This window comes from Chionomys nivalis, chromosome 4, assembly GCF_950005125.1.
Source record: "Chionomys nivalis chromosome 4, mChiNiv1.1, whole genome shotgun sequence".
Lineage (NCBI taxonomy): Eukaryota > Metazoa > Chordata > Mammalia > Rodentia > Cricetidae > Chionomys > Chionomys nivalis.
Genome location: NC_080089.1, coordinates 68,653,208 through 68,667,372, shown reverse-complemented (window position 1 = coordinate 68,667,372; position 14,165 = coordinate 68,653,208). Strand labels below are relative to the sequence as shown.

The following is a 14,165-nucleotide window of genomic DNA, read 5'->3' as shown; positions in this document are numbered from 1 at the left end:
ACATATTTCTGCTCTGACTTTCTTCTTCTAGTTGTGTTATTTCTGTCTCGACTGCCTTCTTTGATCAAAATAGCTAACTCAGATACTTGTTGAATGCACGACAGGACAGGAGTGGGGAGGGGGGCCCCAGTAACAATCATCTTCTGAGCATGCTTCTAGGTGCTGTGCAGGGCACTTCCTCAACTGGATGTAAAGTAGCAATTTGCATATCAGTTTTACGGACAGGTTTAAATTTCAGAGAGACTGAGCTACAATGCAAGACCTCACAGCAAGCAGATGACAGGAGGTGCAGGGTTTGGATTCCTGATTCTGGGTGCATCTTATTCCAAAGGTCACAGGCTTGTTTTTGAGGTGTGTGCCAAAGGTGAACCTTGGGTATCAATCTTCAGGAGCAGTGTCTCTCCTCTCTTCTTCCCTCCCTCTCTCTGAGGCAGGGGTTTGTCACTGGGCCCCAGGGCTCACCAGTTAGGCTAGGTTAGCCTCAGGGATTCTCCCATCTGTCTCTCCTAGGAGTACAGCTGTGTTACTGGGGATCAAACTTGTACATCAAGCACTTCACTGATGGAGACATCTCCCCAGCCTCAGGTCACAGAAATACGGGGGTAGATTAAAAAAAGTAAGGCCCCTCCCTGCTTCTCAGATCTGATGATGGTACGGGTGATCATCAAAGCAAGGCTGATCCAGGGTCTCAATTGAAGGCTGCATTTCTATGTAGGCGGGGAAACTAGTTTGTTAGATCTTTGAAATATCAGGGTTATTAATGGTTTGGCCCAAGCATGTGGGCTGGCTGGACACTGAACTTAGGAGTCTTGGGGTGGGGGCATCCCCTCCTACCTGGGGGCTGCTTCTCCATGAAGCACAGGCTGCAATACCGATCTGATGTTTGGTCTTTTGACAATTTTCACATAATGAATTGATTCCTACAGTTCATTAACATACCCACTTCCACTTCTGTGTACACATATGTCTTAATTAGCTGCTCATTGGCTGTTTAATTACAAGAAAACAGCTGACAGCTGCCTTGCGGAATTCTAATGGCAGACGCTTTGGAATGGCTACACATTTGCTTTTTGACAACCAGGGTTTATTCATGACTCTGAGTTATCGTGAGTGCTCCTATGCCTGCCCAAAGCATTGCATTTTGAAATTCAGGAGACTTTGCGAGTGGGTACCATGTCTGCTTTTTGCTTTATTTCTAGGGCTGGGAAGAGCCAAGTCCTCTATGTAAATAGATGCCCTATGTTGCAATTTTGTTTATCCTGGGAGCTTTCTTTCGGGGATGTTCAAAGGGGTGAGGATGTGTGTGGGTAGAAAGTGGAGAAGCAGGACTGTCAGTTTTACTCGGGGTAAAGAAAGGTCATCCACAGATTGAAGTTAGGGAGAGGAAGACACCAAGAAAGATGGATCGAACTCAGCCTGCCTCTGCCTCCTGCGTGCTGCGATTAAAGGCATGCGCCACCACTTCCTGGCTTGAGACTCAGGTTCTTTAGATGAGAACAAGCAGTCTCATTTGTATCACTTAGTTGCCCAGGCAACACTTCCCAGGGAAACTTTCTTCCATAGATGATGGCCTGTCTCCTCATGGAACCGTATGTGCCAATGAGCTCTGACTTGAAGCTGATCTCACCTCATGTGTCCCATTTGTAAATGCGGGTGTCTGCTACAACATCCTCAGATCCAATCCCAGGAAAGGCACTCAGCACCCCCAGGAGAACCTTCCAGAAATCTGGCACTAGGGCAGGGGGGATTCTACCTACCACGCTGCCTAGAACCCAGCATGTTTGTGAGCTGAGGAGGGGCAGTAGCTACTGAGACCCGGTTAGCAGGTCACTTGTTTTTGGGGTTCTGGAGACAGAACTGGAAGTTTCATCCACCTCACCATCTATACATGATAGAATGGAACACTTTGATGGCTGAAGGGCGAATAACACCTTCCTGCCCCAGATCTAACTTTCACTGTAAAAGACTGAGCTCTGATCCAGGACGAGGCATTTAAAAGCATTAGGAATGAAAATATTGAGTATGAAAACATTAATGTTAAAAACCAGACAGAACCAGCTCAGGGGTCATAGTGACTTTTTACAGTCTAGTAACAACAGCAAATAGAACTCAGGAAGAAGAAGTATTTGGGCCTAAAGGGAACATTCATCAAGTTTCTTTCCAGCCAGGCACACACTTTGACAATTACCTCAGAGGGGAGAAGAGTACCTGTTACGCACTCTAAATTTCTTTAAAAACCTTCCTATGGCCATTTTACGAGAATGCGTGTATGAGGAGATGATTGTGAATTCCCTGTTGCTGGCTGGGAGAGGAAGTTTCATATAGGACACCATCTTAGCTGTAAGTCATTGCAGATAAATCAGATTTGGTGAATACATTATGATGTAAATGTATACAAGTTAGGATTTATATGTATGTATATTATACACTGGCCCCCTCCTCATTACATACTTATTTGCTATATAATGTGGTTTTCCCTCACAGGTCTAATTATACCGCCCAGAAAGAAAATTATTTATGATTGGTCACAGTGGGATCACCTCCACCTGGTTAACATTTGATAAACGATGACAATGGCAGAAGTCCCTTGATTTCACTGTAACTAGAGATAACATTGCTACAGTCAGAAATTACAATGTAGAACAGTTACCGTATCCCTCCAAAGTATACTGCCCAACACAGAATAAATCACATGTCAGTGGTTTAGTGGCCTTCATTGTGGAGTAGAGGATCAGAACCAACAGCGGAAAGCCATTTCAGCATGGAGGTATCACACGAACAGGATTTGGAAGGGATTTTAGACAATTGTAGGATCCTAACTGTTTGCCTTACTATTTGTATTTATTTTCTCCAGAATAAACACTGGCCCTTTAAATGTGTGTGTTTGTGTAAATGTAAGGGCGCTCCATCAATTCGGATTCACTGAATAATCGGTTATTAGTGAGCCTTTCAAATTGCTAAGGCATAGCACACAAGTCACCCCCACCCAACCCCTGAATTTCATATTTCCAGATACCTCATATGAGTTCAACACATAGAACCACAGGGGCACAGCGGACAGACTCAGAGATAGTGTTGAGCTTCTTGGGCAGAATGGAAAGATCTAGGTGGTCTAAATACCTTGGTGATACGCCATAAATGAAAGTCAGATCTATGGAGGACCAGGACAGAGCAAACACTGTAGGGCTTGGAGGTGCTGTAGGGATGAGAGATATGGTAGTGGCCCTGGTGCCTCTACCAAGGTCATAGCTTTGGGGACACAGAGACTGCAGTTGGCAGTGGTCACAGGTTGTTCGCATAGCTAGGTTAGCATTTCAACTTTCTTGTGTGTGTGTGTGACATGCAGAGGCCAGAGGAGGACATTGGGGGGGTCTTCCTCCTTTTCTCTTATTGCCTGAAACAGAGCCCCCCCACTGAACTTGAGGCTCACTGTCTCAGGGAGAGTGGCTGGTCAGTGAGCTCTCAGGATCTGCCCGCTTCTGCCTCACCAATACTAGGGTTGTAGTGCACATACACAGCCACACACATCATTTTGGGTTTTTAAACATAGATGCTAGGTAATCATACAAGCAAAGCAAGTAGTGCTACCCACTAAGCCTTCTCTCCAGCCCCAAGTATTTTATTTTTACAAGAATTTACTTCAGAGAGGCCAGATTAAGGAAGAAAAAAACCCATTTTTTTAAATAAACCCATGAGTACCAAGAGGCCTTTACCATACAGATGAATAATTCAAAATTCCCCTCCAGCAACAAGTTCCCTACTTCTCAAAGGTGGGTGGCTTTTTAAAGGACAAAGGGATTTGGTGAGGTGCAAGAGTCCCAAGCTTTGGAGCAGTGAGGTGGCATGGCGGGCAGAGGGACTTGCCACCAATAGTGATGACCTGAGTTCCTAGGACCCACATGGTGGAAAGAGCAGACTGACTTCTGCAAGTCGTCCTCTGACCCCCACATGCACGCCAATCCCAAATAAGACCGTGTAATTCTAAAAAAAAAAAATCCATCTTCACTAACCTGTGGTCTATACATGTAAATCAGCAAACAATATTATGATTAACGAGAGGAAGAAATTTAAAAATTATGAGGCTAGTCTCCCCCAAATCCCACAGCCATTACGTACGACTGCAGGTGATTTTCTACCTTATGACACAATACATTCTTGTTTGCACTAAATGAATACAAACCAAAGAAAGAAAAACAGATTTTTTTTTAACCCTTCAATCTTAAAAAGCCTAAGGGCTAATTTGGGTCTGGCTGTAGCTGTCTCCTAGGCCGTTGGCATCAGATAACATTTCTCCTGCTCATTTGTGCTGCTTTAACCCTGTCTCAAAACTCTTCCCATACACAAAGAAGAATTTCAATTTCAATCAATGGAAATTTGAATACATTTGTGGGCGTGGTCCTGGGGTGACTAAGCCTCTTCTGTGTCCCTGGCCCTATGGTCACATCATACGAATGGTCACTGTAGCAATAATATCAGGTTTTTATTTAAAAGCACCTCCTATTCTTGGAATAATCCTAACAGGTAGGCAGGGCAAGTGTCACGGCTACTCCATGGATGGAGATGAGTCAATCAAAGGTTCACATGTGTCCCAAACAATGTGGGCGAATAACCTGGCCAGGTGTACTAAGACCTGGACACCAACAGAAAGACCCAGTCACATCCATGTGAAACTTAATGGAAATATTTCCTCATAAACACAGTGACAGGGCAACCAGAGGTCTCTTGTGTCTTTGTGCATGAACCTGCACAAATGAAGGCCAGAACAGGATGTCAGTGCCCTCTTCTGTAGCCCCTGCCTTATTCCCTTGAGACAGGGTCTCACACTGAACCTGGACATCACTGTTGAGCTAGGCTAGCTGGCCAGTCAGCTTCTGGGATCTCTGCCCCAGAAAGCTGGGGAAACAGGTACGAGTGGCCATTCTTGGATTTCTCCCAGAGGCAGCAGGGATTTGAATTCTGGTCCCCCTTCCTGCACGTGGAAGGCTATGACCAACGGAGCTGTCCCCCAGCCCCAGAGGGAGCTCATCAGTGTGGTGGGCTCTGCTCCCTTGCTCTCTGTCCTGACAGGCTGAAGGAGGTGTAACTGCCGTAATTATAACTGGACATGGCTGTACTGACCCCACCCTGTCATCATCACTCGGAAGCTCAGGGAGTTGAATTTTTAGGCAGACTGGAAGTAAAAAAATAGAAATGGCCAAGATGCCCCGTAACACGAATAGAAACAACAACAACAATTAAAACAGCTTACCTTGCACCCTTCACACGTAATGACACCATAATGGATTCCTGACGATTTGTCTCCACAGATCTTGCATGGAATAATTTCAATTTGAGCTGCAACAGAAGCATGCAACCAGTTAATTACATTTTCTTTTAAACACCTTATAAAAGCGTTCCCCGATCAGCATTTGTATAGCGAAAACTAATAACCTACTAAACATTATCCTGCATTAACTATTCATTGCTGAACTGTGAGGGTCCCCCTAGAGCCCTGGACTAAATTATGGCTGCTCGTTATATAATAGCTTTCGGGTTATTAAAATGGGTCATTTGAGAAGGTGTTTAAGAGCCCACAAGAAGACTGGAATCAGCATTTCAAAGGCTTCCAGAACCGGAGAGTTCGCAGTTTAGGTCTCAGAGCAAAGCAGATACTAAAATGTGTCCCCTCCTGCCCCATCTCATTTTCCATCATTATTTTTAAAAGGTCATAAATCTGTCTTGGCTGAGCATGTGGCTCTTGACTTGTAGAGAAAAATACATCCCCAAAAAGTCAGGTCTACTTAGGAAAATGATTCAATTCAAAATATTAATAAGTTACGTATGATAGGAAGGGCTCCTCATTCATCCTTTAAGAGAATTAATGTAGTTGCCATGTGTTCCAAATGAGTTCATCTTTGTACAGCCCAACCTTTCAGCCATAAAGTTAATATCCTGCCTGAATTTAATAATGATGAATTTTGCCAAACAGGAGAAGTTGCTTCTGAATTTTTTTATGATGGAAATTGATTTTTTTTGGCACAGCATGCATGTATTCTTATGCAATTGATTATTTAAAGCTGCTTGCCTCTGAGAAGCCAAATGATTAAGAAATGACACCAAAGTTCTACGTCTTGGTTAGGCATCTATTCATCTTGAAATAAACACACTGTATTTCCAGTCGAGTCAGAAAAAGCAGAATTGAGAACCGAAATATATAGAGTAGAATACATGGGCAAAAAAAATTCCATATTTAACTCATCTTTTAAATAGGATTTGTATGTGGAATCATGGAGACAAAGGCTGATCCGCAATGATGATGATGACCTAGAATGTTCCATTATGAAACCTTTACACCCCACAGTTTTCACCACTGGATATCACCACAGCACTCTCTGCCAAGTCATACATGCGGGCAGAATAGCAAGTGCCCCAGTCAATTTCATTTATGCGGGTATTTGGCTAGGTAGCTTTGTGCCTTCCACAGAGCAATGGTCCCATCCGGTAACTCTGTTGCATGATGTATGCAACACACACACACACACACACACACACACACACACACACACACGGCCTACTTTCTTCTACTGAAATGTCATATCCAGGGATATTTTCTGTAACCACTGACTTTGCAATCAGATGGAATGCCATATCCAAATCCACGAGGTTCCTGGATTAAAACCCATCGTAAGCTATGCTGTCTGCTACCCCTTTCCAAGAAGATGAACACACGTGTGCTGGCGGCTTCAGCTATTCTAGAAGGAGGGCCCTTTCCCTATGTATTTTTTCAGCACCGCACCCCATGCTTGTTCATCCGAGATTTGCAGCAGTGCCTACAGAGGCCAGAAGAGGGCATCAGGCTCCCTAGAGGGGGAGTTGTCACAGGCGCTAGGAACCCACCTCAGGCACTTTTGAAAGAGCAGCAAGCACTCCTAACCACTGAGGCATCTCTCCTGACCACATTTAGCGACTGGTCAAAATCATCTAGAGGCCTACTGCCTCATAATGGTGCTTCTGCAACTTAGGATGCTTAGAGCTGTACTAATAAAAACCCCATTTCCAACCTTGCCTTGTTTGACATTCTCAAGAGAGATAGCAGAAGGCCCCATATTGAGTGTTCCTTTCAAAATCCTCACTGAAGTCAAGGGGAAGGCATTCTGCAGCGCCAGGCAGAGTTATGCTCAGTGCTTTTCAGAGAGAAAGGCATGGAAAAGGTGCTGTCCGCCCGCAGTTCCAAACTGGGGTTTCCCACACGCATGAGCTAGTCTACCAGGAGAACTGGCTGCTTCTACCCTGACCTGGGAGGAAGAGAATGATTACCTGACACTACTCAGGTCACCCATCAAACAGAATTTCTCTGTGAAATAAAGACAGCCAACCAGGAGCCGCCTTCTGCCCCTGCTCCACTTCAAACTATCACTGAAATGACACGAGCAGACCTCGTTACCCCCACCCGCCACCCCAGTGTCAATCAGCACCAGAACCGCTTGAGGCAAAGCGAGTGCCATCACTCATTTTCAGTCTGGGCCTTTGGAGAATCGTCTTCAGGACACAGGGTTCAGTGGGTGGACCATCTACCTTGTAAGCAAACAGAGGACTGGAGTTCAGATCTCCAGCACCCACCTACACACTTGGGGGGCATGACAGCCAGGCTGTAATGCTAGTGCTTAGGAGGCAGAGACAGGAGAGTTCCCAGAGCAAGCTGGCTGTCAAGACCAGCTGAAATGGTGAGTACTGGGTTCCATGAATGGCCAAGCCTCCATATAGAAATAAGGTAGAAAGTGGTTAAGAAAGACACATGTCACGAACTTCTGACCTTCGCGTACATGTGCACTCACACAGAAGTAAAACAAGAAAACCATCTTCAGTCTGTCTGTTGGCTCTGTATGAGAATCTGAGGGCCCTGGGCAGGCTCTCTAGGGAAACTAAGTGTCCCTACCTGAATCAAGTAGGGACATGTCGGCTGCTGCTGTGCTCTGGGGTGGACCAGGATTAAAACTGGAAGCAGGACTTCCGAGAGTACCCAGAATGCTTGTAACTGGCTACAGCAATGCTTTAACTTACCTCCCTGGGGTATGCTCATGGTAAGAGTGCCTAGAAGTATCATTTCTGCCTTAACACCATCACCTAGGAACGGCTCGTGGCCTGGCTGGGGATGGGCAACAACTAATGGCAGCACAGACTCAGGCGGCTGGTATTGCTGCGTCAGGCTTTGGCACCCTTGGTCTTCAGTCTTGCATAAGTTCAGGTCTTTCAGCTCTCAAGGCAATCTAAACCCAAGTTGATTGCACAAGTTTACACAGAGGCCACAAAGCTAAGAATGAATGGGCTCACGTAGACTCACTTTTCTTTCCAAGATGGGGCCGTTCCGCTAGACCTTTGTTCCATCATGGTGTGCTTAGCCCCAGTGGACAATGTGGGCTACAGAACCAGAATTAGAACAAGCTTCTCCAGGAACTTCACAGGTGGGGACTGGACGGGTCTCTGCAGAGCAAGGTTCAGCTATTTTGTTTGGTCAGATTAAACTGCTTGGCTAGCTGACCCCTGTATGGCTGTCTTATCTCAGAAGAGAATTTCAGCCCCGAGCGTTCTTTGGAGTGATGAAAATACACCTGCTCCTACCGCACGGCCTCTGAATGTCATCTGATCACACGTGTTGACATTCCCACAGCAAACATTTGCAACTGGGAACACGGCACTTACCCATCTCCCCATTCAATCGCCCCCGCCCCAGCATGTGGAAGTCCCAGCCCGGTTTACTCTCAATTGACAGGCTCAAAGGAATCAACGAGAAGAAAATCATAGGCGGTGCCACTCAGTTATTTCAAAAGGATGGTGGCTGACTCTCACCAACTTAAGTTTTTACATCAACAGGATGGATAAGAATCCCTTCAGCCATTTCATTCTCAACCAAGAAGCACTGTTTTCTCCAAATGATACTCTTTCCACACAAAGGATGTGTCTAAGCTCCTTCATCTACTCCACACATGAACTTGGCCAGCATCCTAAAGCATGGTCGCTGTCAGACACCACCACGGTTGACAATCACAAGTCCACAGACTGACCTGGAGCACATATGCATTTCTCCCAGCCAGTAGGCCACTGGGAGTCAGACGTGGCTGTGTGGTTCCAGATGAGCCTCCCAATGAACAATCTTGCTATGAAAACGTCTCACTGAAGCGCACTTTCCCCCCCAGCCCTATTGCCTGAATAATTTGCTCTTGTGCACTCTGAGTAATTCAGGCAGGCTCTCCACACTTGCAGAGGCAGATTTCGAGAGCTGACAAGTGACAGTAGGAAGCCAACTGATCACATGATCCTTGAGCTGGGTGGTCAGTTAGCATGAAATATATATGTATATATAATGCACAGACACATGCATATATAATATACACATGCATATATATTTTTTATATATACATAAATGTATATATATACACACATAGTTTGCTTTTAATTTTCAATCTACAGGAGAAGTAGCCATCATCAGTTCCTCCGATGGGTGAAAAGACTGCTTAACAGCAAACATGACTCTGGGGCCTGCAAGGTGGCTCAGAGATCAAGTCCTTTGCCATCAAATCTGATGACTTCAGTGCAGCCCCTAGGAGCCACATGGTGAAAGGAGAGAACGGACCCCTGCAAGTTGTCCCCTGACCATCATCTGTGTGTCATGCAACATTTGTGCCTGGACACATACAAAGTAATACAATTTCTCATCATACCGCCCCGCCAAGAGAAACTGTTGGAACTTGGTACACAGTCAGTGGAAGACCAGGTGACCCCTTCTCAGTGGTCTGGCTAAGCTCACCTGCTATAGGAACCATGTCAGTAGCACTTCCTGAGAATTATCTGCCTAGCCCACAGCTGAAAATATCATTCACAATTTGGGCTACTCCTCCATTTTGCAGAATTCCAGGTAGAATGTTTGACCTCCCAGTGACTGACTTCAGATTTACCAATTCTTTTTTTTATTTTTTTATTTTTTTTTTAGATTTACCAATTCTTAAGCCTAGGCAAATTAGTTAACCCCTCCGGTCTCAGCTTCCTAGTCGAAGATTCGCTGGTATAGCGTATGAACGGCAGCCTCTCTGAGCTGTGTTGCTGTGTCCACGTGGTCGTTTACACATGCGTCCTCTTCAGGGACATACTGTTTGGCTCTCAGACTTCACGTTTGATAACTACTAGCTGTTATTATTGTTGTCGATAAGGAGTCCTGCCGTATAGTGGAATGAAATTCTTTCCTCTGGCGTCTAAGCTCTTTGCAAAGTGGGGATAGAGAAAAGCCGCTTATATTCTGAGGATGGTGAAGGGCAGTTTGTGCTGCCTGCCACAGCAGCACCCCCACACCGGCACTTAGCTGCAGCAACAGTATGTAGCTCAAACAGTAGTGGGATGTTGGTGGTTTTTCTATTGGTCCTCTGATAAAAGAAACAAGCGCCACATATTGACCCAGTTCATGCCAATCATTTCTCACTGTAGCTCATTTGCTCACCATACTTTGTGTTTGTGTGGGCACACACATACATGTATGCATGTGCGTGTGGAGGCTGGAGGGTCATGTTGGGTGTCTTCCTCCATGGCTCTCTGCCTCATTTTTTGAGATCAGGGTTTTCGCTGAACCTGGAACTTAACAATATGGCTAGACCTTAAGCCCAGGCATCCTCTGTCTCCATCTTGCTGCCACACCTAGTTTTTCAACCTGGTGCTGGTGATGGAACTCAGGATCTCATGCTTGTGAGGGCTGGGTCATCCATCCCCTTAGCACCCATACTATCTGGAATTGGACTACGTGTTTGGGGTGACTTTTGGCTTGCCGGGAAAGTGGTTAGGGGCCAAACCACGGGGACAGCTATGAGACTATATCTGTCACACATGTGGATGTCAATCAATTTTTGCTTGTGTTGCCTAAGAAAAAAGTTGGCAAAGATATGCTTGGAAAAGGAACTCTGATTTGCACAAATCTGTCGAGGTGGTTTTTCTTCCTGGAAGGCTGAGCATGTGGAGGACATTTTTTCCTTACTCTGTTACATATTTCTCTCATATTTGGATTTTTTTTTTTACAACCAGCATGTATTACTTCTCTACGCAGAAAAACCAATAAAGATTAAAAAGAAAAACCCTAAGGCGTTTGATTTTATTTTCAGTCAAATGGCCGAGTCCTTTGTGGCTTAGTCACTTTATTTTATCCCCAGTTGAAAGCTGCTGGGGTGTTAGAGGCTCCTGCAGCCTCCCACACGGCAGTCTACAGCAGCTGGGCCTGTGTGTCCAGGCTGCCTGGCCCATAGCCTCTGAGTCTTCACCTTGTTGCCTGCAATGCCTTTGGAAACTTCAGCTTTCTGCAATCTTTATCCCTCTGGTTTCAGGACCTCCAAAATTGGTTGTGCAGGTTGCCTTGCCTGGGGAGTCCAACTGAGAAAGGAGAGGTCCATGGTCCTGCTGGACCTGAGTCCTGCTGAGGAGGCCTCTTCTTATTGGTCTTCTCAGATGAGCTCATTTTTATTGTTCAAATCAGCCCTTTGGGTGGCGTCCTCATCCACTGTGTTCCAACTTAGCAAGTGCTTGGCCTGAGTGTACTACAGGGAAAGGCCAGGAGCCCAGTGGCGACCACTTTATCCCTCCTGCCTTGGGGGGACCGACCCATCCTGGACCTGTGACTTGGAATACAGTGTGGCTCTGTTCCCCGGCCCTTGGCATGTGCCACGGTCCAGCTGCACTCTCAGAAAACTCATAATCAACTTGTTTTGCCATTGTGTCTCCTAAATATATGCTACTCAGAATGCTCGCTTTCCCCCAAGAAGATAGGCTTTTCTTCCCTTGATTTTGGATTCTTTCGCGACAGTACTGAAATCATTGCCACACATCACCAAAACAATTAGACCCTTAATTAGGAAAGTCCTACCCCTCAATACCCAGTCCATAAGCAGCCCCATCGTCATTTTCCGGCAGCAGGAATAACAACCGAGAGTTACAGAGCTCTGTGAGGCTCTGAAAGTTTTTGACCCCATTAGCTTGTTTTGACTTCCATGTGCATAGCACAGGAGACAACTGTTAGCATTCCCATTCTACAGATGGGGAAGGAAAGCCTCGGGAGGGTCACATGAAATCTCCTTCATGTTTAAATATCCTGGAGCTTCATATACACGCATACAGGCAGAGAGACAGACACATAAATAACACATGTGTTATCTCTTTTCTGTTCTGGCTTATTAGATATTGTGGCTTTGTTACTAGTGGTCTGCAGCTCTCAATGACAAATGACACTAGGGAGAAAGAACTTCAGAACCATCCAGCCAAGAAGAGGTGGTGCCAGCCCTGCCAACCTGCCCTTGACACCTGACTCCCTGGGTGGCCCCAGGTAAGTCACTTCCACCTATATATACTTCCTCCACCTATAAAAAGGGAACACATCTTACCTCCCAGGCTGTGGTGGTAAATGAATGCCTTTACCCTCTTTGAAGATGAAAAACCTATATAAACAGGAAGCTTTGGGAAGCTTGGCATATCACTGTTGGCAAGGACCAGGACGCCATGCCCTCACTGCCCACAACAGGCTCACCACAAAGAATCAAAGTACATGGCGCTATAATTTGTACCTGTGAACTAGACACACGTTATGTTTCCAGCCCTTCATTTCTTGAGGGCTGATGGGTTTGGACACTGCTCTGATAGTTTCCACCTGAAAGAAAAAGGCCCTTCAGATGGAAAAGTCACAGCAAAACCATTGAGCCACACTATTTAAACAGGGCTAGCCCAGTCATTTGGGAACATCATAGATGCCATGGCGCCCACTTGGTAAACAGAGCGCATGTTCATGTGATCCTCAGACATCCCGAGGTTCAGTATTAATTTATTTAATTGACTTAAAAGACCCCACCCCTCATTGAGTACAAAGAAACAAAGACCTATATTTTCCTGTGCCCTTGTCCTTGAAGACTTACATTTCACCTGTTATGAAGGGGTGTGTGTGTGTGCGTGGTGCTGGGGAGCAAACACAGGCCTTGTGGTACATGCCAGGTACGCAGTCTACGATGGGCCTACAGCCTCAATCCATGAAGCCACTTCTTAAAAATATCACCCTCACTGAGGTTTCCCCTAAGCTTAGCAGCCTTTTAGAAATAATTTTAAAGAGATCTGTAAAAACTCATTAAATACATAGAGTCACAGACAGACAGACATATCAGACAGATACACACAAGACACACCTCGAACAACACAGATTGCAAAGTATAGTTAAAACTAAGTACAATCGGTCACCTGAAACTTCTATTATTTTGTGTGCAATTATGGTGGAGAATGGGTAAAAACAGTAGATCAGAATGTCCTAGAATGAATTCGGAGAAAGCTGAGCTAGTCGAGTATGCAGGAAGTCTCTGAAGAATAAGGAAGCCAGGCTCAGCTTCTCATGTGGTTTTCTGTGAAGATGCGGGTAGTTCTGACAATGGGGACAGAACATTAAGCCCTTGTAGTGTTTCCATCTCAACCTGATTAAGCTTTCCTGGGAAACTGACTCCCATTCCCTGATGCATCTGTATCTTTGCTAAAAGCCAAATCCAGATGAGCCTGCTCATCCCCAGATGGGGGGATTCTATCCAATAAGAACGGAATCACGTTTGCCATGGAGGAGAGAACAGAAAGGCTTTGATTTTTAGTCTCTCTAGAATTCTTCATCTACATAGTCATACGCAAAGTGTCTAAATTTAAAGTAACCGACTCCTTAACCTCTTTTGGTAACTCCCTAGTTACCAACTAAACCCTGAGCAACATGACTTGACCAGCAAGAAGAAAGACGTCATTCTGCTCATGAACCCAGCCAAATGCTGAGTAACCCCCACCCTCAGACGATGCCACTAAGGTCACAAATACAAACCCTTTTTTCCTGTTTCCCCAAATCCTATCCATTTCAACCACAGAGCACATCTCTGGCTATGAATCTGTGGTGTTAATTGAAATTAGAGACTAAGGAAAAGTCACTAAATACTTTCTCAAAAAACCCAGCTGGAATGAAGTTTCTTTGAAGATTTTCTATTGAACTAGAAGATTCTAGAATCAAATATATGCATATATACACATATATTTTTTCAGTATATAGTTCTTGAAGATTTTCTAGGACTCCAGAATGAGGAACATGTAGAAAACTCCTGCTAAATCTCTTGGTGGGGGTTAAATGTCATACTATCATTTTATTTCTT

At 45.2% G+C, this 14,165-nt stretch overlaps 1 protein-coding gene across 4 annotated transcripts in view; it reads right to left on the bottom strand.

The window, feature by feature from the left end:
• Rora (RAR related orphan receptor A) overlaps positions 1 to 14,165 on the bottom strand; it is a 730,196-nt gene that overhangs the window by 32,105 nt on the left and 683,926 nt on the right. For all 4 annotated transcript variants that reach the window (XM_057766319.1, XM_057766320.1, XM_057766321.1 and 1 more), the window contains one exon: positions 5,249 to 5,334. In XM_057766319.1, the coding sequence (XP_057622302.1) occupies positions 5,249 to 5,334 (86 nt within the window). The remainder of the gene's footprint in view (positions 1 to 5,248; positions 5,335 to 14,165) is intronic.